The sequence below is a fragment of the Petaurus breviceps genome, unplaced genomic scaffold, assembly GCF_028583685.1.
Source record: "Petaurus breviceps papuanus isolate PSGF00001 unplaced genomic scaffold, PetGlider_PUasm1.0 91133, whole genome shotgun sequence".
In the NCBI taxonomy this organism is placed as follows: domain Eukaryota; kingdom Metazoa; phylum Chordata; class Mammalia; order Diprotodontia; family Petauridae; genus Petaurus; species Petaurus breviceps.
The window spans coordinates 18,909,590-18,935,146 of record NW_027187419.1 but is presented as its reverse complement, the minus strand read 5'-3'; the positions used below and the strand labels follow the sequence as shown (position 1 = coordinate 18,935,146).

The 25,557-nt window shown below is 36.4% G+C and overlaps 1 protein-coding gene across 1 annotated transcript in view; it reads left to right on the top strand.

The window, feature by feature from the left end:
* The window catches only part of DYNC2H1 (dynein cytoplasmic 2 heavy chain 1), a 429,393-nt gene that overhangs the window by 145,674 nt on the left and 258,162 nt on the right, over positions 1-25,557 (top strand). The window contains exons 46-52 of the mRNA XM_069080147.1: positions 4,719-4,821; positions 5,577-5,744; positions 17,564-17,694; positions 19,202-19,450; positions 20,469-20,577; positions 24,561-24,674; positions 25,135-25,277. Coding sequence (XP_068936248.1) covers positions 4,719-4,821; positions 5,577-5,744; positions 17,564-17,694; positions 19,202-19,450; positions 20,469-20,577; positions 24,561-24,674; positions 25,135-25,277 — 1,017 coding nt within the window. The remainder of the gene's footprint in view (positions 1-4,718; positions 4,822-5,576; positions 5,745-17,563; positions 17,695-19,201; positions 19,451-20,468; positions 20,578-24,560; positions 24,675-25,134; positions 25,278-25,557) is intronic.

Here is a 25,557-nt window from a genome sequence, read left to right as displayed (position 1 = left end):
GACCCATTCCCTTTTGCCTACCTGTTCTTCCCCTCTATTGTAACCATTTTCCCTTGCCTCTTCTATATGAGATAGTTTACCCCATTCTGTCTCTCTCCATCTCCTCTCATTATATTCCTCTCTCATGTCTTAATTTCACCTTTTAAGTATCATCCCTTCCTATTCAATTGGTCCTGTGCCTTTTGTCTATGTATACATGTAAACATATATACACACATTCACATATGTATTCATATGCCCATATACCCTCCTATATAGACATATATATTTCTATTCCTTTCAACTATTTTCATACTGAGAAACGTTTCATCAGTTACAATTATCATTTTTCCATGTAGGAATGTAAATAGTTCAACTTTGATAGGTTCCTTATGATTTCTTTACCCTGTTTACCTTCTCATCCTTCTCTTATGTCCTTATCCTTATCCTATCTGGATGTCAAATTTTCTGTTCAGCTCTGGTTTTTTCATTAAGAATTCTTGAAAGTCCTCTATTCCACTGAATGACCATATTTTCCCCTGAAACATGATACTCAGTTTTGCTGGGTAGTTGATTCTTGGTTTTAATTTCAGCTCCTTTGCCCTCCAGAATATCATATTCCAAGCCCTTCAATCCCTCAGTGTAGTAGCTGCCAGATCCTGTGTTATCCTGATTGTGTCTCCACACTATTCAAATTGTTTCTTCCTGGCTGCTTGTAATATTCTCTCTTGATCTGGGAATTTCGGAACCTGGCTATAATATTCGTAGGAGTTTTCTTTTTGGGATCTTTTTCAGGAGGTGATCGGTGGATTCTTTCAACCTCTATTTTGCCCTCTGGTCCTAAAACATCAGGCCAGTTTTCCTTGAGAATTTCTTGGGGGATGATTTCTAGGTTCTTTCTTTGATCATGGCTTTCAGGTAGTCCAATAATTTTAAAATTATCTCTCCTGGATCTATTTTCCAGGTCAGTGGTTTTTCCCATGAGGTATTTCACATTGCCTTCTATTCTTTCATTTGTTTGGATGTTTAACAGCATCTTGATTTCTCATAAAGTCATTAGCTTTCATTTTCTCCAATCTAATTCTGAAGCAATGATTCTCCTCAGTGAGCTTTTGATATTCTTTTTCCATCTGGCAAATTTGGCTTTTTAAAGCATTGTTCTTCTCATTGCCTTTTGGAGCCTCTTTTGCCATTTGAGTTAGTCTATTTTTTAAGGTGTGATTTTCCTCCGTTAGGCTGTTGACTCTCATTTCATAATTTTCTTGTATTGTTCTCATTTCTCTTCCCAATTTTTCCTCCACTTCTCTTATTTGCTTCTTAAGGTCCTCTATGGCCTGTAACCAGCTCGTATTTTTCTTTGAAGCTTTTGTTGCAGGAGTTCTGACTTCACTGTATTCCTCCTGTTTCATGCTTTGATCCTTTTTGTCCCCAAAATAGGAGTGTAAAGTTGGGTTTCTCTGTTTATTTTGTTTCCTTTGACTACTCATGTAACCACTCAGTCATTTAACCCTTGGGCTTTTTGCCACAGCAGGACTCTGCCACCAGACAGGGAAGCTTCATCCCAAATGCTGGGGTTTTCTCAGTTGCCAAAGGTATTAGTTGGGTGCCCTCTCTGAAGCCTCCACATGCTCTAGCAAGCTGTTCACATACCCGAGGACCTCCACCCTAGACTGCTATCCAGATCCAAGCAGGTTAAACAAGAGTGATTACCCATCAGATTGGTTGTTTGGTCTCCCTACACTCTGCAGGCCAGGAGCTGAAACTGCCACATGAGGGGCGGGGGGGCGCACAGCCACCTCAGCTGCTTCTCTCCCAGTGGGCAGAGGCCTATCTCACTCCCAACTACTGTATCCCAAAGTCCACACTGCACTGACCTCTCATTGTGTACTTCACATCTGTGTGTTGATAATTCTGGAAAGTGCCACAGCTTCTGGTTATCTGAAGTCCCTCCAGCTGGGCGTTGGTCAGGCCTGCCCTGGGGCTAAAACCTGTAGCTCTAGTGGGGCTGGGCTTAGCTCCCAGAGCACTGGCTGGCTGATTCCTGCCAGGCTGTTCTCAGCATGAGGTTAGCTTTTCTGTGTCATTTTGTGGGTTTTGTAGCTCCAAAGTTTGTTCAGAGTCCTCCCCTTTTATTTGAATTGGGGGAGGTGGAAGCTGGAGCCCCATGGAAGTCCTGTTTCTACTCCGCCATCTTGACTTGCCCCCTATAGTCTCACGTTCTAAAAAAAAAAAGCCTTCCCCAGTACTCTTCAATGTTAATCCCTTCTCTGTGAGATTATACCCAATTTATTCTGTAAAATCTTGTTTGTAGATAATTGTTTGCAAATTGTCTTTTAGACTATGAGCTCTTGAGAGCAGGGACTGAGAATACCTAGAAAAGCTAAAAGCAGTCCATGCTCTCAAGAAGCTCACGGTCTAAAAGCAGTATGCCAACAATAAGGTAGGCAGGCACCTAATAAATGCTTGTTGGTTGAATGATTGACAGTATCATCCAAAGAATTTGCATATTGTTACAAAGTTGATAATGCTGATTTTATTGCTATTTTGAATATGATTTTGTTTATTTCTGTCATGAGAGTTATCATTTCATGATAGCAATTCATATATATATATATATGTCAGTGTTGAATTCATTAGATCTCTGGTTTTGCTTTCAGAGATGAGGTATCTGTCAGAGCAAACAGATTTAACCATAAATCCACTTGTGTTTATTTTCTTATTTATTTTATAATGAAAAGACTATAGCATCATGGATACATTAATTAATGTTCTTATATCACTAATTCTACTCTCAGTTCTCATACAGTGCTAGTGCTGTACAGTGGTCTTCAGTAAGAAGAAAAATTTAGAATAACTTCTATGGAAAATGAGATAGGGAATCAGTTAAGGAGGAATAAAAGCATTGTAAGGAGAGCCCAGTTAAAGTTGAGAACTTGAAGGTGTAATGTTCTCAGATGCTTGTGAGATTTCTTCTAGTACCATTTAGAAGTCCTTAAGGAGCATGGGGGAATTGAGTGGTAAGAATCATTCAGAGCTGAGATCTGGCAAGAGATGACAGAGGATATGGTTGAAGGGATTTGCGGGCAGAGGAGGGTGTAGAGTTGAAATAGATTCAAGATAGAAAAAAGAGGAAAGTGAAGTCAGTAGGCATAATGCCCTGAGAAAGTTAGGAAGTATTGATGGGTGAAGGGATCAGAGGTCTTAGTAAGGCTGAAGAATAAGTTTATGAGAATAGTTATAATAGTTATAAGAATATAAGAATAGTTAAAAGAATAATAATAAGAAGAATAGTTGTGAGTCTTAGAGCCTTTCTTTTGCCTCTTTTTGTATCTGTATCATTTAGAACAGTGCCTAGTGCATAGTCAGTGCTGGGCTGTGTTAACTCATCCTTAGGAGGAGTAGGAGGAGGAGTAGCAGTAGCATAGTCACTTAATGAATTTGAATTGATCTATTGCATAATAGCTAATAATAATAGCGATCATTAAGTAGTGCTTATAAAGTGCAAGGCATTGTGCTAAGCACTTAACAATTATTTCATTTGATCCTCATGCCAAACCTGGGAGGTGTAGGGACTTATCTTCATTTTACAGATGAGAAAGTGAGACAAACAGAGGCTAAGTGATTTGCCCAGTAAGTGTCTCAGGTTGTATCTGAACTCAGGTCTGTCTGACCCCAGGCCCCGTACCATGTCCATTGCACCACCTAGTTGCCATATAAATACATACACTTGTACATGTAAATATATACACACACATACACATATAAAAACCTTTCATGTATTATGTGAATCTTTTTCTTTGGTACACAATTGTGGCTTCATTGCTGCACTGGACACTTGATGTGGAAACTCTCAGCATCAGTGTGTACTGGCAACTCTCTGAACCTTATATTCCTAAAGAGTCTAAAGGTACATTAGGCACTGAGAGTTTAAATGATTTTCTCATGGTCATACAACTCATAGGAGCTTGAACTCTGGGTTTCCTGACTTAAACTAAACTAAAATCTCTTTCTCTCTCTCTGCTCTCCCTCCCTCCCTCCCTCTCCCTCTCTCCTCTCTCTTATTTACACTTACACAAACACATTTGCATATATATGTGTGTGTATATATATATATATATATGTACACACATATACTTTTATCATACACACTTCCGTTTATTGAATAATATAAAGTTCAAAGTTGGTAACATTGAAGGAGGAGGAAGTTAGAAGATTAGGAATATAGCTGTTTGAGGGCCTTAAAACTGATGTTGAGGAATTTGAATTTGTTCTTAAATAAGGTAAGAATTAATCACTATAGTTTTTTGGGCAGAGAAATTGCATGATTAAGAGGGTATTTATAACATATTTCCTGTAATTATATATTGTGTGAAATTGAGTGGAGGGAAGAAAGACTGGAGAATAGGAATTTTGCAATTATTCAGATATAAACTTCAGGACCAAAATAAGGGTAGTGACTCTTGAAAGACATAGACATGTGTGCTTTGTTGGCAGTATAGTTAGAGAAGCAGTTCGATTAAACTAAATTTTTATGACATTCTAAGGAAATTTGGTATACCTCAAACCTAATGTTCCAGAACTTTGATACCAATTCAGGCACTTGAATCCGTTAGAGATGTAGCATAGGAAATAACTTCTGTAAAACTTAAAAACAATTCTTTGTGGGCACAGGTTTGACATCACTACCAAATTTCATAGTACTCTTATTATATATTCAAAAGAGCCAATTATTTTTTCAGGTACGAGCAAAATTTACGGTTGATGATTATAGCCATTACTTGTTTACTCCTTGCATTCTTACTCAGTGGGTTCTTGGATTATTCAGATATGATTTAGCAGGAGGTAAGTTTTCCTTTCATGCTATGAATCATACTTTTTTCTTTAGGTATCCCAGTATTTCATATTTTGTTTTCACAAATACGTATTAAATAAGGCTGGCAGGTTTATGTTTACTTGTATTTTGTTTGTCAAGGTATTTTCTGTGACTGCTGAGAACATAATTGAAAACTATGAAGTTATTATTTTACATATGAAAGTTTGGTTATATTTTTGTATAACAATTAACTTTTAAATTAATTGCTATTTATTTTAAGCACATTTCAATAATGATATATAATATGGTAAAGATAATTATGCCAAATATAATAGTTTTCCATTTCTTTTGGTATATGTTGGTTTATGGGAGGCATTCAGGAATATAATGAAAAACAGTTGTAGTGAAAATTGGAGGCAAAGAATATAGGAAATATTATTTGCTGCTATCTTCATAGAATTGTTTCTTAGTATTTTTGATGACCAAGGTCATATATTTCTGTTCTCCTGTTTTAAGTCATGTCTGTATTTAAGTAATCCTTGAAAGGTAGCTGATCCTATGGAAATGAATAATAATGTTACAGCTAATATATGAAGAATAAATGTGTACACACTTTCATAAAAAATGGAAAATAATGAATTTTTTCCCTTTTATTGTATCTCTCTAATGCTGCATTTCTGGTATGTAGACTTTATTTCTCTGATTATTTCCAACATTATTCTAAAATTATGGATTTTGAAAGTATTTGTTAAAATGTAGCTAAAAAACTATTTTGCACTTTTAGTATCATCAAATCATCCACTAGATTATGTTCTGGAAATTGTGGCATATGAAGCTCGTCGTTTGTTTCGTGACAAAATTGTTGGCGCAAAGGAACTCCATTTATTCGATGGTATTTTAACATCTGTCTTCCAAGGAGATTGGGGTTCAGATATATTGGATAATATGGCAGGTATGTATGCTAAAAATATATACTACAGTGTATAATTACTATAAAATTTATCAATTATGTATGAGAGAGATCTTTTTCCTTTTTTGTTTGAACCTGTTCATTTTTTCTGTACTTCTAATAAATTCCTTCATTTTCTTTTTTAAAAAATTAATTTGTTTACTTTTAGTTTACATGATTCAATTTCACAATTCCTTGAGTTTCATATTTTGTCCCCCTCCCTGCCCTTTCCCCCATGGTGGCATATAGTCAAGTATATGATCTTTAAATACTTTCACAATATATATTAGTCAAGTTATAAAGATGGATTGTATCTGATGGAATGTAAAATGGTAAAGAGCATATAAAACCAAACAAGAAAAGGAAAAAGATAAGGTATTTTGCTTCCATCTGGATATAGACTCAGTTCTTTCTAGTTCTTTCTCTGGATGTACACATTTCTCTCCATCATGAGTCTTTTGGGATTGACATATATCACTGCATTGCTGAGAAGAGTCCAGTCTACCAAAGTTGGTCATCACATATATGTTGTGTCTGTAATTGTGTACAAATTTCTCCTGGTTCTACTCTTCTCACTCAGCATCAGTTTGTATAAGCCTCTCCAAGTAAATATGACGACCATCTGATCCTCGTTTCTTATAGCACAATAGTATTCCATAACATACATATACCACAACTTATTCAGCCATTCCCCAATTAATGGGCACCCCCTTAATTTCCAATTCTTTGCCACCACAAAAAGAGCTGCTCTAAACATTTTTGTATATATGGGTCTTCCTCCCCCTTCTATGATCTCTTTGGGATATAACCCTAGGAGTGGTATTGCTGGGTCAAAGGGTATGAAATTATTTATACTCCTTTGGGCATAATTCCAGATTGATCTCCAGAAAGGCTGGATCAGTTCACAACTCCACTAGCAATGCATTAGTGTTCCAATTTGCCCACATCCTCTCCAGTATTTGTCATTTGCCTGTTTTGTCATCTTAGCCAATCTGCCTGGTGAGATGTGGTACCTCAGGGTTGTTTTGATTTGCATTTCTCTAATCTATAGTGATTTAGAGCATTTCTTCATGTGCTTATAGATATCTTTAATTTCTTTCTCTGAAAATTGCCTGTTCATATCCTTTGACCATTTATCAATTGGGGAATGACTTGTATTCTTATAAATTTGACTCAGTTCTCTGTATATTTTAGAAATGAGTCCTTTGTCAGAGACATAGGTAGTAAAGATTCTTTCCCAATTTCCCACCTCCCTCTTAATCTTGGTTACATTGGCTTTGTTTGTATAGAAGCTTTTCAATTTCATGTAGTAAAATTATCCATTTTACATTTTATAATGTTCTCTAATTCTTGTTTAGTCATAAAGTCTTTCCTCTCTCCACAAATCTGACAGGTAAACTATTCCTTGTTTTCCCGAGACTGCTTACAGTATCAATCTTTATACCTAGATCATGCACCCATTTAGACTTGATTTTGGTATATGGTGTTAGATAATGGTCTATGCCCAGTTTCTGCCATACTATATTCCAGTTTTCCCAGCAGTTTTTTGTCAAATAGTGAGTTCTTATCCCCAAAACTAAGGTCTTGGGGTTTATCAAACAATAGATTACTATAGTCGTTGACTTCTGAATCTTGTATGCCTAATCTATTCCATTGATCCACTCCTCTATTCCTCAGCCAGTACCAAGTAGTTTTGATGAATGCTGCTTTATAATACAGATTGAAATCTGGTATAGCTAGTCCACCTTCCCCAGCATTTCTTTTCATTAATTCCCTTGATATTCTGGACTGTTTATTCTTCCAAATGAATTTTGTTACTATTTTTTTCTAGCTCTATAAAGTAGTTTTTTGGTAAATTAATTGGTATGGCACTAAATATATAATTTGATTTAGGTAAAATTGTCATTTTTATTATATTAGCTTGACCCAGCCACAAACAATTGATATGTTTCCCAATTAGTTAGATCTGACTTTATTTGTGTGAAAAGTGTTTTGTTGTTGTGGTTATATAGGTCCTGGGATTGTTTTGGCAGGTAGATTCCCAAATATTTTATAATGTCTAAAATAACTTTAAATGGGATTTATCTTTCTATCTCTTGCTGTTGAATTTCATTGGAAATATATAGGAATGCCGAGGATTTATGTGGGTTTACTTTATATCCTGCAACTTTGCCAAATTTATTTATTATCTCAAGTAGTTTTTCACTTGATTATCTAGGATTCTCTAAGTATGTCATCATATCATCTGCAAAGAGTGATAGCTTGATCTCTTCTTTGCCTAATTTGGTTCCTTTGATTTCTTTTTCTTCTCTAATTGCTACTGCTAACATTTCTAGTACCAGATTGAATAAGAGGGGTGATAGTGGACACCCTTGTTTCACCCCTGATCTTATGGGAAATGCTTCTAGCTTCTCCCCATTATATATAATACTTGCTGATGGCTTTAAATAGATGCTACCTATTATTTTAAGGAAGGCTCCATTTATTCCTGTACTTTCTAATGTTTTTAATAGGCATGGATATTGTATTTTGTCAAAAGCCTTTTCTGCATCTATTGAGATGATCATGTGGTTTCTGCTAGTTTTATTGTTGATATGATCAATTATGCTAATGGTTTTCCTAATATTAAATCATCCTTGCATTCCTGAAATAAATCCTACCTGATCAGTGTATTATTCTTGAGATAAGTTGCTATAGTATTTTTGCTAGTATTTTATTTAGAATTTTCGCATCTATATTCATGAGGGAGTTTGGTGTATAATTTTCTTTCTGTGTTTCATCTCTTCCTGATTTAGGTATCAGTACCATATTTGTGTCATAAAAAGAATTTGGTAGGACTCCTTCATTAATTTTCCCAAATAGTTTGTACAGTATTGGAATCAATTGTTCTTTAAATGTTTGATAGAATTCACTAGTAAATCCATCTGACCCTGGAGATTTTTTCCTAGGGAGTTGACTGATTGCTTGTTCAATTTCTTTTTCTGAGATGGGGTTATTTAAGTAATTTACTTCCTCTTCAGTTAATCTGGGCAACTTGTATTTTTGTAAATATTCCTCCATTTCCCTAAGATTTTCAAATTTATGTGCATACAATTGGAAAAAATAATTCCTAATTGTTGTTTTGATTTCGTCTTCATTGGAGGTAGATTCTCCCTTTTCATTTTTGATACTCATAATTTGGTTTTCTTCTTTCTTTTTTTTAATCATATTGACTAAGGGTCTATCAATTTTGCTGTTTTTATCATAAAACCAGCTCTTAGTTTTATTTATTAATTTAATTCAATAGTTTTCTTAATTTCAGTTTTATTAATCTCTCCTTTGGTTTTCAATATTTCTAATTTAGTATTTAATTGGGGATTTTGAATTTGTTCTTTTTCTAGGTTTTTTAATTGCATGCCCAATTCATTGACCTCCCATTTCTCTAATTTAATCATGTTATGCACTCAGGGATACAAAACTTCCCCCAAGAACTGCCTTTAATGCATCCCACAAATTTTGGTATGTTGTCTAATTATTATCGTTCTCTTGAATGAAATTACTGATTGTTTCTATAATTTCTTGTTTGACCACTCAATGTTTAGAATTAAATTGTTTAATTTCCAATTAGTTTTTAGTCTGTCTTTCCATGGGCCTTTATTGCATATAATTTTTATTGCATCATGATCTGAAAAGGATGCATTTAATATATCTGCCTTACTGCATAGAATTGTGAGGTTTTTATGCCCTAGAACGTGGTCAATTTTTGAGTATGTGCCACAAACAGCTAAGAAGAAAGTATATTCCTTTTTATCCCCATTCAGTTTTCTCTGGAGATCTATCATACCTATCCTCTCTAAAATCCTGTTCACCTCCTTAACTTCTTTCTTGTTTATTTTGAGGTTGGATTTATCAAGTTCAGAGGCGGGGGGGGGGAGATTAAGGTCTCCCACTCGTATAGTTTTGCTATCTATTTCTTCCTCTAATTCCTTTACCTTCTCCTCTAGGAATTTGGATGCTATACCACTTGGTGCATATGTGTTAAGTAATGATATTGCTTCATTCTCGATGGTGCCTTTTAACAGGATATAGTTTCCTTCCTTATCTCTTTTAATTAGGTCAATTTTTGCTTTTGCTTTATCTGAGATAAGAATTGCTATCCCTGCTTTTTTTACTTTAGCTGAGGCATGATATATTTTACTCCAGCCTTTTACCTTTACCCTGTATGTATCCCTCTGTTTCAGATGTGTTTCTTGTAAACAGCATATTGTAGGATTATGATTTCTAATCCATTTTGCTATCCATTTCCCGTTTTATGGGAGAGTTCATTCCATTCACATTTACAGTTAGGATTGTTATCTGTTTCTTTCCCTCCATCCTATTCCCGCCCCTGTTAATGTTCATATTTTCTCCCCCTTCTCCCTTCCCCCCTTTTATTTTTCCTTTTGACCACCGGCTCCCTCAGTATTCCCTTATCAGCCCCTCTTCCATTTTCCTCGCCTTTCCCCTTACTTCTTCCCTCCTACTAACCGCCCCCCCCCCTTTCGTAGCCCTTTCCCCCTCCTACTGTCTGTAGGATATTTTTATACTTAATGAAGTATGTTATTTCTTCTTCGCACCAAGAGTGACAGGAACAAATCTCATGCGAAGCTCCTCTCCCTCCCCTCTTTCCCTCTAAAATGATACTTTTTGTATTTCTTCTCCATAGAGTCCTATGCTTAACTGGTTGTTATTCCCTCCTTGCACCAGAACCAATGAGGGAAAAGCTCATATGATTCTCATCTCCCTCCCTTCTTTCCCTCTGCTATACAGGTTTTATGCCTCTTTGTGTGGCATAGTTTACCCTTTTCCACTTCATTCATTCCCTTTCTTCCATTGCAGTCCCTTTGTAGACCTTAATAAGATTTTTTTAAATTGTCATTTTGTGTAATTTATACTCATACCCTCTACTTTTGTTTAACCAGTTTGCTCTTATCAAATAGCAGGGTGTGTGTGTGTGTGTGTGTGTGTGTGTGTGTGTGTGTGTGTGTTTTCCTTGTTTACCTTTCTACATCACTGTTGCATCTCGTAATTGGAGGTTGAATTTTCCATTGAGTTCTGGCTTTTTTATCAGGAAGTTCTGGAGCTCTGTTATATCGTTGGATGACCATCTCTTTGCCTGGAAGAATATGCTCAGTCTCACTGGGTATGTGATCCTTGGTTGTAACCCGAGCTCTTTTGCCTTTTGGAAAATTGTATTCCACTGCCTCTGATCTTTCAGTGTAGAGGCTGCCAAATCCTGTGCAATCCCCACTGTCGACCCTCGATATTTGAATTGTTTCTTTCTGGCTGCTTGAAGTATTGTCTCTTTTATCTGGTAGTTCTGGAGTTTGGCCACAACATTTCAAGGACTTTTAAGTTTGGGATCTCTTTCAGTAGGTTTCTGGTGGATTCTCTCCATTTCTATTTTACCCTCAGGTTTTAGTATCTCAGGGCAGTTTTCCTTAATGAGCTCTTGGAGAATGTTGTCCAGGCTTATTTTTTCATCTTGATTTTCAGGTAGGCCTATGATTCTCAGATTCTCTCTCCTGGATCTGTTTTCCAGGTCAGTTATTTTTCCATTGAGGTATTTTACCTCTTTTTCTAATTTTTCATTCTTGTTGTTTTGTTTGACTAATTCTTGGTTCTTCATAGAGTTACTTGTTTCAATTTGGTTGATTCTAGTTTTTAGCAAATCATTTTCCTTGGTTAATTTTTGGAGCTCCTTTTCCATATCATATACTTTTCTTTTTAGAGAGATGTTTTCTTCATTATAATGCTTTTCTAATTCTGCTGTTTTGGTTTTGAGAGAATTATACATTTTGTTTTCTATCTCTCTCATTTTGTTTTCAAAGTTCCTTTTGATCTCATCTAGGAGAGCTTTCTGTGCTTGGGAACCATTCCCTGTTGATGTTTCAACTGCAGGTGTGGAGTCCACATTGTTTCCCTCTGAGGTTGGTTCCTCCCTCTGAGGATAGTAGGACTCCAGAGTCTTTATCTTTGTAGTCTGCTTTCTACCCATTTTGAGGCATGGCCCTAACCACGCCCTTCCTCTAGGGATCCCAAGCCTTTACTGTAGTGGGTTTTGCCCTGGGCCAATAGTTACTATGTTTTCAGGGTCATGGGCCAATAGTTACTATGTTTTCAGGGTCAGGTGGAGGGGGCAGGGTTGGAACAGGTGAGGTCCACTCTGTCATCCTGGTCTTTGGAGGTCCTGATTGGGGCTTTTTTTTAAATTTCTGGGCTATGAAGTGGTAGGCCCAGGAGTATTTGCTGTCTGGGACAGGGGCCCCTGTATTTGGTTCTTACCTTGCTCTTTCCAGTCCCAGCCCTTAGGTGATAGGCCTGGTAGTGGCCCTTGTGGTTGGTGGGATGACTTGCGCTCTGAGTTGATCAGGCCCCTTCTGGGCCTGCCTCTGTGGGCTGCGCCTTCCGGGCCTGCCTCTGCCCCTTCATTTTCTAAGTACAATAAAAGTTCATATAATTTTAGTACTCAGAATTAAGATTGACTTTTCTTGTTTACTGAGTGTTGGCCAGTCTTGCCTATAATATTGCAAAAAAGATAGCAAAAGTAATTTTTAGTAGCAATGTTCTAAAAATTCAAAGGATGGAATCATTTTACCATGAAATTACTTTCACCCAGTGGACACTTAGTAAATGTTTGTTGATTTCATTTGCATAGAAAGATAAGATCCTCTATCGTTTTTTTCTCTGCAAGAAATAAGTTTGCTAACTTGATGTTAAGTAAAAGATAAGATCCCATGATTATCTTTAGTTGTAATATCAAGAAATATCAAATCAGAAATATTGTCCCCTGTTCTAAGCTTGGCTTTATGCCAATCTCTGGGCTTTTGGGACAAAAAACCAAAACAGACAAACAAAACACCTAACTGTAGGCTCGATAACTTAACAGTGCTATACCATAGGGTTTGTTCAGTTTTAGTCCAAGATTTGGAGTTGAGGGGGTCAAGACTAGGTAGGCTTTGGGACTTTCTGTATTGGTGGTTTTGGAATAATCCAATTGGAATTTATGATTGAGAAAGTTAGAGGTGTGAAACACTTGGTATTGTTTTAGCACTAGGTTGGAGCTTTAATGACAAGTTTATGTTGTACTCTATGTGTTACTAGCTCCTTTCCCCTTAGTAATGAAAGACTTTTTGGATCTGAAATGAGTGATATTTTTAATTCTAAGTTCAGAACCAAGATTCTCTTTTGCTTGGGGCAATGGGGTCTCTTTAATTATGCAATTAGAGTCTGAAATAATCAGTCTTGCAAAATAAGTGTTATATGCTCTGGATAAGTAAACTCCCTAATATTTAGTATCTTTTGAGGTCCCCTGAAGGGATTCATGATGATAATGTTTATCTCTGTGTTTTTTTTTTAATTTAGAGAATCCCCCATTTTTATTTTTTTTAATGGTTAACAAACATTTTACATGGTGATTGTGACTTTTTTTTTCCTCCTAATAACAAGGTTCACTATTGAGGCAAATCAAAGTTTATATTTTCTCCAGATTCTATTAGTATGCTTTCCATTTGTTTGTTTCAGTGTACTTTTTCAAGCCCCAGTGTTCTCTTAGTTCTCTTGAGAACAGATTATAATTAATTGGGAACTTTAAATTTATCTTAGCTTGTTTCATACTAGTTTCCTACTTTTCTTTTGGCATGGAAATTAAATTCAAAATTGTTCACCCTCTGAATGTTTTCTGTTATGGTATGAAATTCTCTTTAATGTAATGGTCATTAATGCCGGTAATAAATGGTGTCTTTCAAAATAATTTCAGGAATGTTTTTCATTAGTTGTTAGGTTTCATATAGGTAGAGCTTGAGTACAGAACTTAAAGACTTATCAGAGGTTACATCTTTTTTTCATACCTGTATCTAAATGTTGAGCATTTTGGTATACACAGGCATTTAAAATACCATTGAGTTGTACTGTTTAGAAAATTTAAATCAAATTTATTACTTGAATTTCACTCTTGACATTTTAGGGATAGTCTAGAATACTTATTAAAATACTTATTAAATTAGAATACTTATTAAACTGTTTTTTTATTTGTTCCCTATGTGACTTTATTTTATTTTATTTTTTTTAATTTTTCAAATGCTTTATTAACTTCTGATTTACATCATTCATTTCCACCAGATTTTGAGTTACAAATTTTCTCCCCGTTTTTCCCCTACCCACCGCCCCAAAATAGCAGTCCCACAGGATATCCCCTCCTCCAATCTGATCTCTCCCATGTTTTGTCCCATACCCCTTTTGACTTTTCCAGTGGATGTCTTTGCCCCGGTGCCTATATATCTTATTTCCCGATTATATGTAAAATAGTATTGATAATAGTGTATATATATATACTTAAATATTTGATTTTAAAACTTTGAATTACAGATTCATTCCATTCCTCCCTTGTCACCCACCCTCACTGGGAAGATAAGCAGTTCGGTATAGATTGTACATGTGTGGCTAATGCAAAACAGTAACATAAGAGACTAACTATATTTCCCTCCCTCCTATCCCACCTCCCACTTGTTCTATTCTCTACTTTGATCCCATCCCTTTTCAAAAGTGGGTGCTTTTGGGGTGGCCAGGTAGCACAGCGAGTAAGAGCACTGGCTCCAGTGTCGGGATGACTTGGGGATCAAATCCGGGCTCAGATACTCAGCACCACACCCAGAAATAACTGGCCATGTAACCTTGAGCAAGTTACTTAACCCCGATTGCTTAAAAAAAAAAGTGGGTGCTTCCAACTTCCCTCCCCCACAGCCTGCCCTCCCTTCCATCATCCCCCTTCTCTTCCCCTTCCCCCCCTACTCTCCTGGAGGGTGAGATACCCTATTTAGTGTGTATTTCATTCCTTCCTCAAGCCAAATTCAATGGGAATAAGGTTGACCCATTCCCTTTTGCCTTCCTATTCTTCCCCTCCATTGTAACCATTTTCCCTTGCCTCTTCTATATGAGATAGTTTACCCCATTCTGTCTCTCCCCATCTGCTCTCATTATATTCCTCTCTCACCTCTTAATTTCACCTTTTAAGTATCATCCCTTCCTGTTAAATTGGTCCCGTGCCCTCTATCTATGTATAACTGTAAACATGTATACACACATTCACATATGTATTCATATGCCCATATACCCTTATATATAGACTTATATATGTTTCTATTCCCTTCAACTACTGAGAAAGGTTTCATAAGTTCCAATTATTTTTTTTCCATGTAGGAATGTTAATAGTTCAACTTGATAAGTTCCTTATGATTTCTTTTCCCTGTTTACCTTCTCATGCATCTCTTGCTTCTTGTATCTGAATGTCAAATTTTCTATTCAACTCTGGTGTTTTCAGCAAGAATGCTTGAAAGTCCTCTATTCCACTGAAGGACCATGTTTTCCCCTGAAACATGATGCTCAGTTTTGCTGGGTAAGTGACTCTTAGTTTTAATCCCAGCTCCTTTGACCTCCGGAATATCATATTCCAAGCTCTTTGATCCTTCAATGTAGAAGCTGCCAGATGCTGGGTTATCCTGATTGTGTTTTCACAATATTCAAATTGTTTCGTCCTGGCTGCTTGTAATATTGTCTCCTTAATCTGGGAATTCCAGAACCTGGCTATAACATTCCTAGGAGTTTTCTTTTTTGGATCTTTTTCAGGAGGTGATCAGTGGATTCTTTCAACCTCTGTTTTGCCTCTGTTTCTAAAACATCAGGGCAGTTTTCTTTGAGAACTTCCTGGAGAATGATTTCTAGGTTCTTATTTTGATCATGGCTGTCAGGTAGTCCAATAATTTTAAAATTATCTCTCCTGGATCTATTTTCCAGGTCAGTGGTTTTTCCCATGAAGTATTTCACATTGCCTTCTATTCTTTCATTTGTTTGGATGTTTAACAGCATCTTGATTTCTCATAAAGTCATTAGCTTCCATTTGCTCCAATCTAATTCTGAAGCAATGATTCTCCTCAGTCTGCTTTTGAGATTCTTTTTCCATCTGGCAAATTTGACTATTTAAGGCATTTTTCTCCTCGTTGCCTTTTTGAGTCTCTTTTGCCATTTGAGTTAGTCTATTTTTAAGGTGTTATTTTCCTCAGTCAGGCTGTTGACTCTCATTTCATAATTTTCTTGCATTGTTCTCATTTCTCTTCCCAATTTTTCCTCCACTTCTCTTATCTGCTTCTTAAGGTCCTCTATGGCCTGTAACCAGCTCGTATTTTCCTTTGAAGCTTTTGGTGCAGGAGTTCTGACTTCACTGTCTTCCTCCTTTTCTATGCTTTGCTCCTTTTTGTCCCCAAAATAGGAGTCTAATGTTGGAATCTTCCGTCTGCTTTGTTTCCTTCGGCTGGCCACGTCTCCCCTCAGTCACTTGACCCCTGGGCTTTTTGCCACAGTAGGACTCTGCAACCAGACAGGGGAGCTTTCGTCTCAAACGCTGTGGTCTTCTCAGCTGCTGAAGGTATTAAATGGGTGCCCTCTCTGAGGTTTCCACACCGTCTGGCAAGCTGGACACACACCCCAGGACCTCCCCCTAAACTGCAATCTAGATACAAGCAGGTTAAAACAAGAGTGATTACCCCTTAAGCTGGTAGTTGGTCCCCCTACACTCTGCAGGCAAGGAGCTGAAGTTGCCACTTGTCACTGGCTAGCTGTGCTGGCGTTTCAGCAGCTTCTCGTACTGGGGGCAAAAGCCAAGCACTCCCACTTACTGGGTCCCAAAGTCCAGACTGCACTGACTTCTCACTTTGACCTTCGCATCTATGTGTTTATAAATCTAGAAAGAGCAGAGCTGTTGCTGATCTGGAGTCCTTCTGGTGGGTGGCTGGTCAGGCCTGCCCTGGGGCTAAAGCCTTGGAGTGGGGCTGAGCTCGACTCCCAGAGCGCTGTGCTGACATTCCTGCCAGCCTGGCAGGCTGTCCTCAGTGGGAGCTTAGCTTCTCTGTGTCATTTTGTGGCTTTTGCAGCTTTAAAGTTTCTTTAGAGTCCCCTTTTTACATGGATTGGGGAAGGTGGAAGCCAGAGCAGTGGGGAGGTCCTGCTTCTACTCCACCATCTTGACTCCGCCCCTCTTCCCCCCCCCCCCCCCCTGCCTGGCACCCACCCCCCCCCATGTAACTTTAAACAAATTATTCGACCTGTTGGTCTCAGTTTCTCATCTGCTAAACAAGGTCATTGGATGACATGAACACCAAGGTCCCCTCTAGGGTGAGATCTGGGTCTTAATGATCCTTTGATCTCTTGCATATGTCCACCTGAGGAAGTTACCCATAAAGACGGTTAGGGTAGCTTTGGAGACCCCAAATACCAAAACACCAGGTGGTCCTGCCGAATGAATTCAACTCAAGTCTTCTTAGTTTATTAAAAGTTGGCTTGCATTGGACACAGAGTAAGTCTGTGCTAGGTCATTCTATGGTGCTTTCCAAATTGTTCTTTTTTTAATAGTGTAGCAGGTTTGTGTACAGTGGATAGAGTACTGGGCCTGAGGTCAGAAAGACCCCATTTTCTTGAACTCAAATCAGGCCTCATATACTTACTAACTGTGTGACCCTGGGCAGATCATTCAACCTTGTTTGTCTCCTTTTCCTGATCTGTAAAGTGGAGAATGAAATACCAAACCATTCCAGTGTCTTTGCCAAAAAAAAAAAAAACAAACAAAAAAAAAACCCAACAAACCCAAATAGGGTTATGAAGAATTAGATAAAACTGAAAGCTACTGAAATGCCTTGGATCATGATCATGTTATTAGCAATACATAATGAAGGAAAAATAAGACACTACTGAGATCATAATAGCCAGTGATTTTAGCTTTATTTTCATATTGCTTTGGACATATATTTCTATAGATAGTTTTTATGTAACCTGGGGAGCACGATATGATGCAGGAACAAGGACAGCACCAGGACAGCCATTACCTCCCCACGGAAAGCCCCTTGGAAAATTGAATTCTACAGATCTCAGAGATGTTATCAAAAAGGTATGGCAAAAATTGTTAATTTGAGTTGGAATTTGGTCATCATCAACATCATTTAAAAATAATTAATGAGTATCCATTCAGTTATATGAAGTGCTTAGGGATAAAAGTAAAAATTAAACACAGCCCATAGCTTTTCACAGTTTGTCCCCTGAAGAAGGAGAAACCAGCTAGAGTCAAGGAGAGTAAACAAAAGCATTTAGTTGTATAGCTTCAAAAATATCATTTCATTGAAGATGAGTGTTGAATGAGATATGGGAGTACTTCCTGCAGTTCTTTTTCCCCTTTTCAATTTAGTTTTAAAGGAGAAGTTTAGTGATGGTAAAACAAATGGCAAACCTTTTATATCAGTAGGGGTCAACTCAAAAAAAAAAAAAGAACTGGAATCTATGTTGGGAAGAGCTTTGGAAACTTGACTAGCATAGAAATTACAAGCTCTCTGGGTGATGGAATAATTCAGTAAGGCTAACTATCTACTGATTTTTTTTTCTCTCCATGTTCTTCATTCTTTGTACCCTTAACCCAAGGCAAGTATATGATTTAGGAAAGCAACATAGTATAGCGGGAAAAGTACTGGCTCTGGCGATCCTGAGTTCTAATCCCAACTCCGACATTTGTGAATTTGGGCAAGTTATATAACCTTTCTTTGCCTTGATTTTCATATTTATAAAATGAACAAGTTGGAAAAATAGTCTCTAAGGTCTCTTACAGAGCCAACCATGAGCCTGTGATTTATGTTTATTTCCCATTCAACGTTAGTCTGGTTCTAAGAACACTGCTATCCTGCTCGAGAGATTGAATAGAATATTAGAGTTTTGGAAACATTGGCCTAGACAAAGGTTTACAAAGGATTTTCGAGACATTTCAGTGGTTTTCAAGGGCATGTTATTTCATTAAATTATACATGTACATAATTTAGATTTCTAAAAAAACATGATTTCTCACTAATTTGAGAGTGTTTAATGGGTTCAGCCAAAATGCCACATCTTCAAAAAGGCTATCGTGATTTAACTACATTGAGCTCTCTCTCACCTCACTATTCTCATAGTACTTCATGTATACTTCTTACATGTACTCATATTATAGTTTATATTGTGGTTACTCAGGTAAATGTCTTATATCCCATTATCCTATATTAAGACTGTAAATGCCTTGAGGGCAGGAAATATTAGACCTTGATACCTCCATCAATTCCTAGTATAGCACTTTGCACATATGAAATTAAAAAAAATATTTTTGGTTTATTTTTTAACTGAGTAACTTTGGTTACCTGGTACTGTTTTTAATAGTTTTTGGATAGTGCTCCATATCACTAGATATTTGAAGGAAGTATCCAGAATTTTATTCTGGGGTACATTTCTGTGATAAGCATGTAAAGCAGTACTACCTAACAGAAAATAGGCCTGGGAGATGACAAGCTGTCACTTTTTATTCTGCTGGTTACAAAAAATTAGAAATTGTCTTGTCTTTGGACATACTTACATAAATATTCTTTTATGATTCTTCAAAGGGCATTATTCATTATGGACGAGACAACCAGAATGTAGATATTTTACTTTTCCAAGAAGTTCTGGAGTATATGTCTAGGATAGACAGGGTACTGAGTTTCCCTGGAGGATCCCTTCTCTTAGCTGGGCGCAGTGGTGTGGGGCGTCGGACTATCACATCGTTAGTCAGCCATATGCATGGAGCTGTGCTGATTTCTCCCAAGATTTCTCGAGGGTATGAGCTGAAGCAATTTAAGAATGATCTCAAACATGTGAGTAACTTCTTAGCTTTTGATTTTTTATTTGATTTTTAATGCTAATTGAATTTATATAAGTTAACCTCTTAGAATATGTGGAAATGTTTTTTGGAGAACATTTGGAAGTTTCTTACAAAGTGAATTTTTATTTTAATTTTTACATTTAATTTTCTTATGAGTTTTAAGTTACAATGTTTAAAACATGAAAAATGCCCCAATCTTTGCTTATATGATGGGCTGTCATGTAGGCAAAAGAAATAAATAAGAGAATGGATATGTCAGTACAGTCTAGAAGGGTGAGCAGAGCTAAAACTGTAGGCACTGCTTTAATATCTCAAACATAATATGACTTGTTTTCTACATTCATGAAACTTAGCCATATTTTATATGGCTGATTTGTTATAGAGTTAGTGCTGCTAGTATTTGGTCTTTAAAGCGAAAAAATACAAAAATATCTGAATCAATCTGCTCGTGTTTTTTTTTTTTTGCTGCTTTTTTGAGAGGGGAAGGCAAGGCAATTGGGGTTGACTTGCCCTAGGTCACACAGTTAGTAAGTGTTAAGTATATGAGGCCAGATTTGAACTCATGTCCTCCTGACTTGTAATTCTTAAGTGTAATATCAGTCGATGAGGATCTTGGCATAATGGACAGAGAGCTGGCTCCTGAGTTAGGAGCATCTAGGTTCTGATCCACCTCTAACATGCTGACTGGGTGACCTAGATTGGTCACTTAAGCTTTCTGTGTCCAGGGTAACTCTAAGAATATAGGTTTATGGAGCAACTGAGGATTGTCATTGGTAGTAATATCCTTACTGGGAGCTCTCTATGCTTATGAAATCACAGATTTAAACTGAAAAAAAATCAGAATTTGAAGTTTGTTTCAGGATATTTGACTTTTAAGAATTTTAAATCTCCATATGTCTGTTGTTTAAAGTCCAGATTATGCCACTAGCTCCTAGTACAGGGCCTGACACATATTGAGTACTTAATCAATATTGATTGATTGATTACTAAAAATGTATCTCTATTTGCAGGTACTGCATCTTGCAGGCATTGAAGCTCAGCAAGTAGTTTTACTTCTTGAGGACTACCAGTTTGTCCATCCTACATTCTTAGAGATGATCAACAGTCTTTTATCTTCAGGTGGGTAGGGAATGTTCGTTGTTCAAAAAGGCGTAATTTCACAAGTCAAAGTACATTGTGTAAAGTATTCTGGATGTAATTCTTTTTTTTCTTCTTCTTTTCTTTCCCTCCCCCCCCCAATGTAATTCTTAAATCATTTGAATATAATTCTTCATTAAGTCAGTTTAGTTAAATATAGTTGAGACACAAAATTTGGGGAAATATATTTAACAAAAAATTGATTTATACATTGAAGATATCTCTACATTTTGCGAAATGACAGGACCAAGAAGAAGAAAGTCATGTGTTGGTGATTTTCAACATCTTTTCTTTCGTACTTAACTTTATCTTTTAGGAAACATTTCACTGGGTCTATACCTACTATGTACAAAGCACCGTTCTAAGTGCTGTGGGAAGTACCCAGAAAAAAAGCATTTTTACTTCTGAAATAACAATGTAGATTGCAAGTGCCTTTGTGTGTTGTAGGTATTTAATACATGTTAAACTAAATACTGAAGACAGCATGGTGTATGGGAAAGAGAGCAAGGTTTTGAGTTTAACCTCTGTCATTAAGAGTTTGTGTGGCCTTGAGACAAATCACTCGATCGTTCTGGACCTCAGTTTCCTCATCTTTAGAAGTTCTCTTCCAGCTCTGATGTGCTATGTTTTTTAACAGGGGTGCGGGAGTCACAAGCCAAAAGTTTGTTTTTCTGATTTTGGGATTTGTTTTGGCCTTCTTAGAAATGGAGGAAAAGCCCATCTTTTCTGCAGAATGAGGTTTAGAGAATATAGTGATGTAAAACTTTAAACCATGGTGTAAGCATATTAAACTCTTTATTATGATAAAAAAGAAATTCAACATGGCATAGTGTGGTACAAAGATGCCAGCCTCTGGATCAGGAAGAACTAGGTTCCTGACCTTCCTCTGACCTTTCCTGGAAGTGTGGCTCTCAGAAAATCATTGAATATCCCCATGTTCCTGGGGACTTTATATAAGTGTAAAGCTTATAACAGAAAAGAGCTACCAGTCTATATTGGTATGGGTAGTTTATCTAGATCACTCAACTCAGGTCTGTCCAAGAATTTCCAAAATATAATTTGCATTTACCATAATAGAACCTCAACTATATAGAATTCAGACCTCAGAACCCAAAGCTTCCAGATTAGCTTTGAGCTGGAAAGTAACCATTCTCTCTCTTCATCAAAAAAGACCTTTTTGGCCCATAGAAGCAGTGACTGAAAATCCAGCAACAAATATACACCTTGAATACAATTACTGTAGGTGTAGTCTGTAGATGACATGGCTTTTTATAGGAAGGCTGAGATATTTTGAAGAAGAAATGATATGTAGAAGAGATAAAAAGGAAAAGAGTAACGAGAGGAATTATTTGAAGTGATAAAGAGTGAGGTGCTACTCTGACTGAGGGAGAAGAGATCATCAACACAAAGGTGAGAAGCAAACATCACTCTTGTAGCTGTTGGAGTAATAGGTTTCTTTATAGTGTGCATGTATACAGAGAACTACCTGTGCTGCACCTTTCTGGTCTGTAATCAGTGCCCAAACAGTAGAATTCAGCACTCTTGGGCAGTATTCACTCTGGTATCACAACATATTTGCAATAATGAAACTGAGTTATCAAGAAAAGGTCAAATTATACTCAATATACTTCACTTAAAATTTAGGAAATTACAGAGGATATATTAGAAAAAAATTAAATAATAATAGCTGGTATTTATATAGAGTTTTAAAGTTTGCAAAAGGGTTTATAGATATGACAAAATGATCTTGTGATGTAAGAAATGATGAAGGGAATGGTTTCAGGGAAACTTGGGAAGAATTGTATGGATTGATCCAGAGTTAGGTTACACTGAACTAGGACAATTCATATAGGGATAACAATATTTTAAAAACACACAACTTTGAAAGATTTAGGAATTCTGATCAATTAAGTAGCCAACCACAATTGCAGAAGATTTATAAGAAAACATGCCTTCTCTCTCCTGATAGAGAAGTGATACTCAATGTGCAGATTGATATCCTTAGATATCTCTTTCTATCTCTGTATATGATATATATGTACATATACACACAGGTGTGTGTGTGTGTGTGTGTATGTATGTATGTATAACATTGGACATGACCAAGGAGGGCTTTTATTTTGCTTAACTATACATAATTATAACAGAAATTTTGGTTTTCTTTCTAAATTGAAGTGGGAGGGGAGACGATAGATTTTTATTGATTGAAAAAAAATTCATTTCAAAAATGCTGACAGCCCCAGGTTGAGTTCCTTTGCATTCAAGTCAAGTCAGTTTTTATAAACATATCCTGCATTGATTAAAGACTCCAAACATTTGTTCATATCCGTTCTTTTTTTTTTTAATTTTTGGAAGGGGGAGGGTAGGGCAGTTGGGGTTATGTGACTTGCCCAAGGTCACATGGCTAGTTTTGTGTTGTGTCTGAGGCTGGATTTGAACTCAGGTTCTCCTGACTCTAGGGCCAGTGCTCTATTCACTGTACCACCTTGCCACCCTATATCCATTCTTAATGACCAAAACAAAAACCTAAAAGCATATTTTGAGCAATTGGTGGTGTTTTTAGCACCATATGAATGCTAAGTGAATAAATGCTAGCAGTATGTACTAGAGGAGTTCTGAGGAGGGGAACACCATTTTGAGATAGATGATAGAAACCAAGGCTTCATAGGAGTTTTAGGACTTTAGGCTTTGAGCAATAGTAGGATTTGATTGGTAGAAGGGTATTCTAGGTAATGGAAGCAGTATAATTAATGGTATACTAGCAAATGTTTCATTTTAAGTAACTCACAAGATATAAAGTTAAAAAAATAGATTGGGGTCAGCTTATGGAGAGTCTTTAATCAAGCCTTTCTGTTTTACCTTTGGAGAGAATGGGGAACCATTGAAGGTCTTTGAATTGTTGTTGTTTTAAACTGGATGAAAGCCAGTATTTTAGGTAAATTAATCTAGCATTAAAACTACTAAAATCCTCTACCAAAGTTTTACTTTGATGCCTCATTGTGGCATGAAAATGATTCTTTTTTCCCCCTCAAAGACTATGTTGTTAAAGTACAAAATTTGGTATGATTTGATCATTGGATGATATTAAAGAATAGTCATCTACTTTACCACTGTAGCCCAAGGACCAATGGACATTTTCATCTGATTATGTTGAAACCCTGTATATTTTCTCCCCCATTTGTATGTGAGATCCTTGAGTACAGGTACTGTCTTTTATATTTATATATCCAGCATTTAACACAGTGCCCTATGCCTAGTAAGTGCTTTACAAATGCTTTATCCTTCATTCATTTTATTCATAACCTACCAATCTAGAAAGACTCGAAGTATGGATCTATAATGCCAATGCGATATTCATAGAGCCCATGGTGGCTATGAATATGCTGGTATAGTTGTGAATAACAAAATAATAGACTTTCTACATGGAGGACAGAACCAAAGCATTTATTGAAATACCAGAAAACTGAATCCCCAAATAAGAAAGCCAAATTCATCATAGCAACCAAGAAGTTGGTACACATAACCAGTGCAGCGAGCATCAGCATTCCAAAGCCTTCTCTCTGTCAGGCCTTCAAAATAAAACAGGCTCTCTTACGTAAGAATGCCCCTCTCTCACTCGTGCTAGCTGCTCAGCCTCCACGCTGCTTGCTCCCAGCAGTTCTGGCTCTCTCTCTCCTACTCCTTCCTGCTCTACCCTTCCTGTTCCACCCTTTCAGCAAGTTCCTCCCCCCATGGGCTCCATGTGATTACATTTGGCTTATTAAGGGGCAGGGAAGATCTTCAAATCCCCATTACTATTACAGGATCATATTTATTTATTATACATCCTGAGTACCTAAGCAAATTCAGAGGCCCATTGTGAGGAAATAACTTTCAGAACTCAATATTGAAAAAAAACAACCCTATATGGATTAAATTAATGCACTTAAGTTTAATTAAAATGTGTTGTACCATTCTTTTTGTAGGTGAAGTTCCTGGACTATACTCTCTTGAAGAGTTAGAACCCTTACTGTCTCCTTTAAAGGATCAGGCTTCACAGGATGGCTTTACTGGACCAGTGTTCAATTACTTTACCTACAGTAAGGAAAATAGATGAATAATTCATTGAATAGTAAAAAATATAGATTATGTAAAATAGGTAAATTTTAATTAAACATTAGTTTATTAGATTTCATTAGTATCATAAAACTTATATAAATTTAATTATTTATACATTTTGCTCTCTTTTAGACATTTTACAAATATATAAAATGTTGAAGAATATGCTAGAGTGTAGAGTTAAATAAGAATAAAATAAATATAATGTCCATTGAACCTTGACCTTCCCATTCACTTTCATGTAATAAATAAAATATTTACCTCATTTGAAAATTATTTTAATGCTTAGGTTGTAATGAACTTTTTTGAAAACTTTGATTATTGTTGTGTAGTTCATAAAAGACTCCTAAACAATAATTTCAATATATCTAAAATGTTTAGGTACCTGTTTACCCTAAAACTTTTCTGTCATTTAAATTTTTCATTTTAAATTCTTTATAGAGATCCAGCAGAATTTGCATATAGTCTTGATAATGGATTCTGCCAGCTTAAATTTTACAATAAATTGTGAGAGTAATCCTGCCCTACATAAGAAATGCCAGGTACTGTGGATGGAGAGTTGGTCAGACAACAGTATGAAAAAGGTAAGTTTGCCATTAAATAAAATTGTGAAAACTAGGTGAGTACATTCTTTGTACAAAAGCATGTTCTTTAAGGAGTGCCACAGTTTTGACAGTATTGATTTAATTCTTGTTATAATAATTTAACCACAACATAGATAACATATAGATATTCATATAGATAACAATTTTCCATTTTCTCTCTTTGAATAACAAGAATGTCTGTAAAGAAGTGTGTATTGTATATCTTGCTTGTGTATATATATATATATATATATATATATATATATATATATATATATAT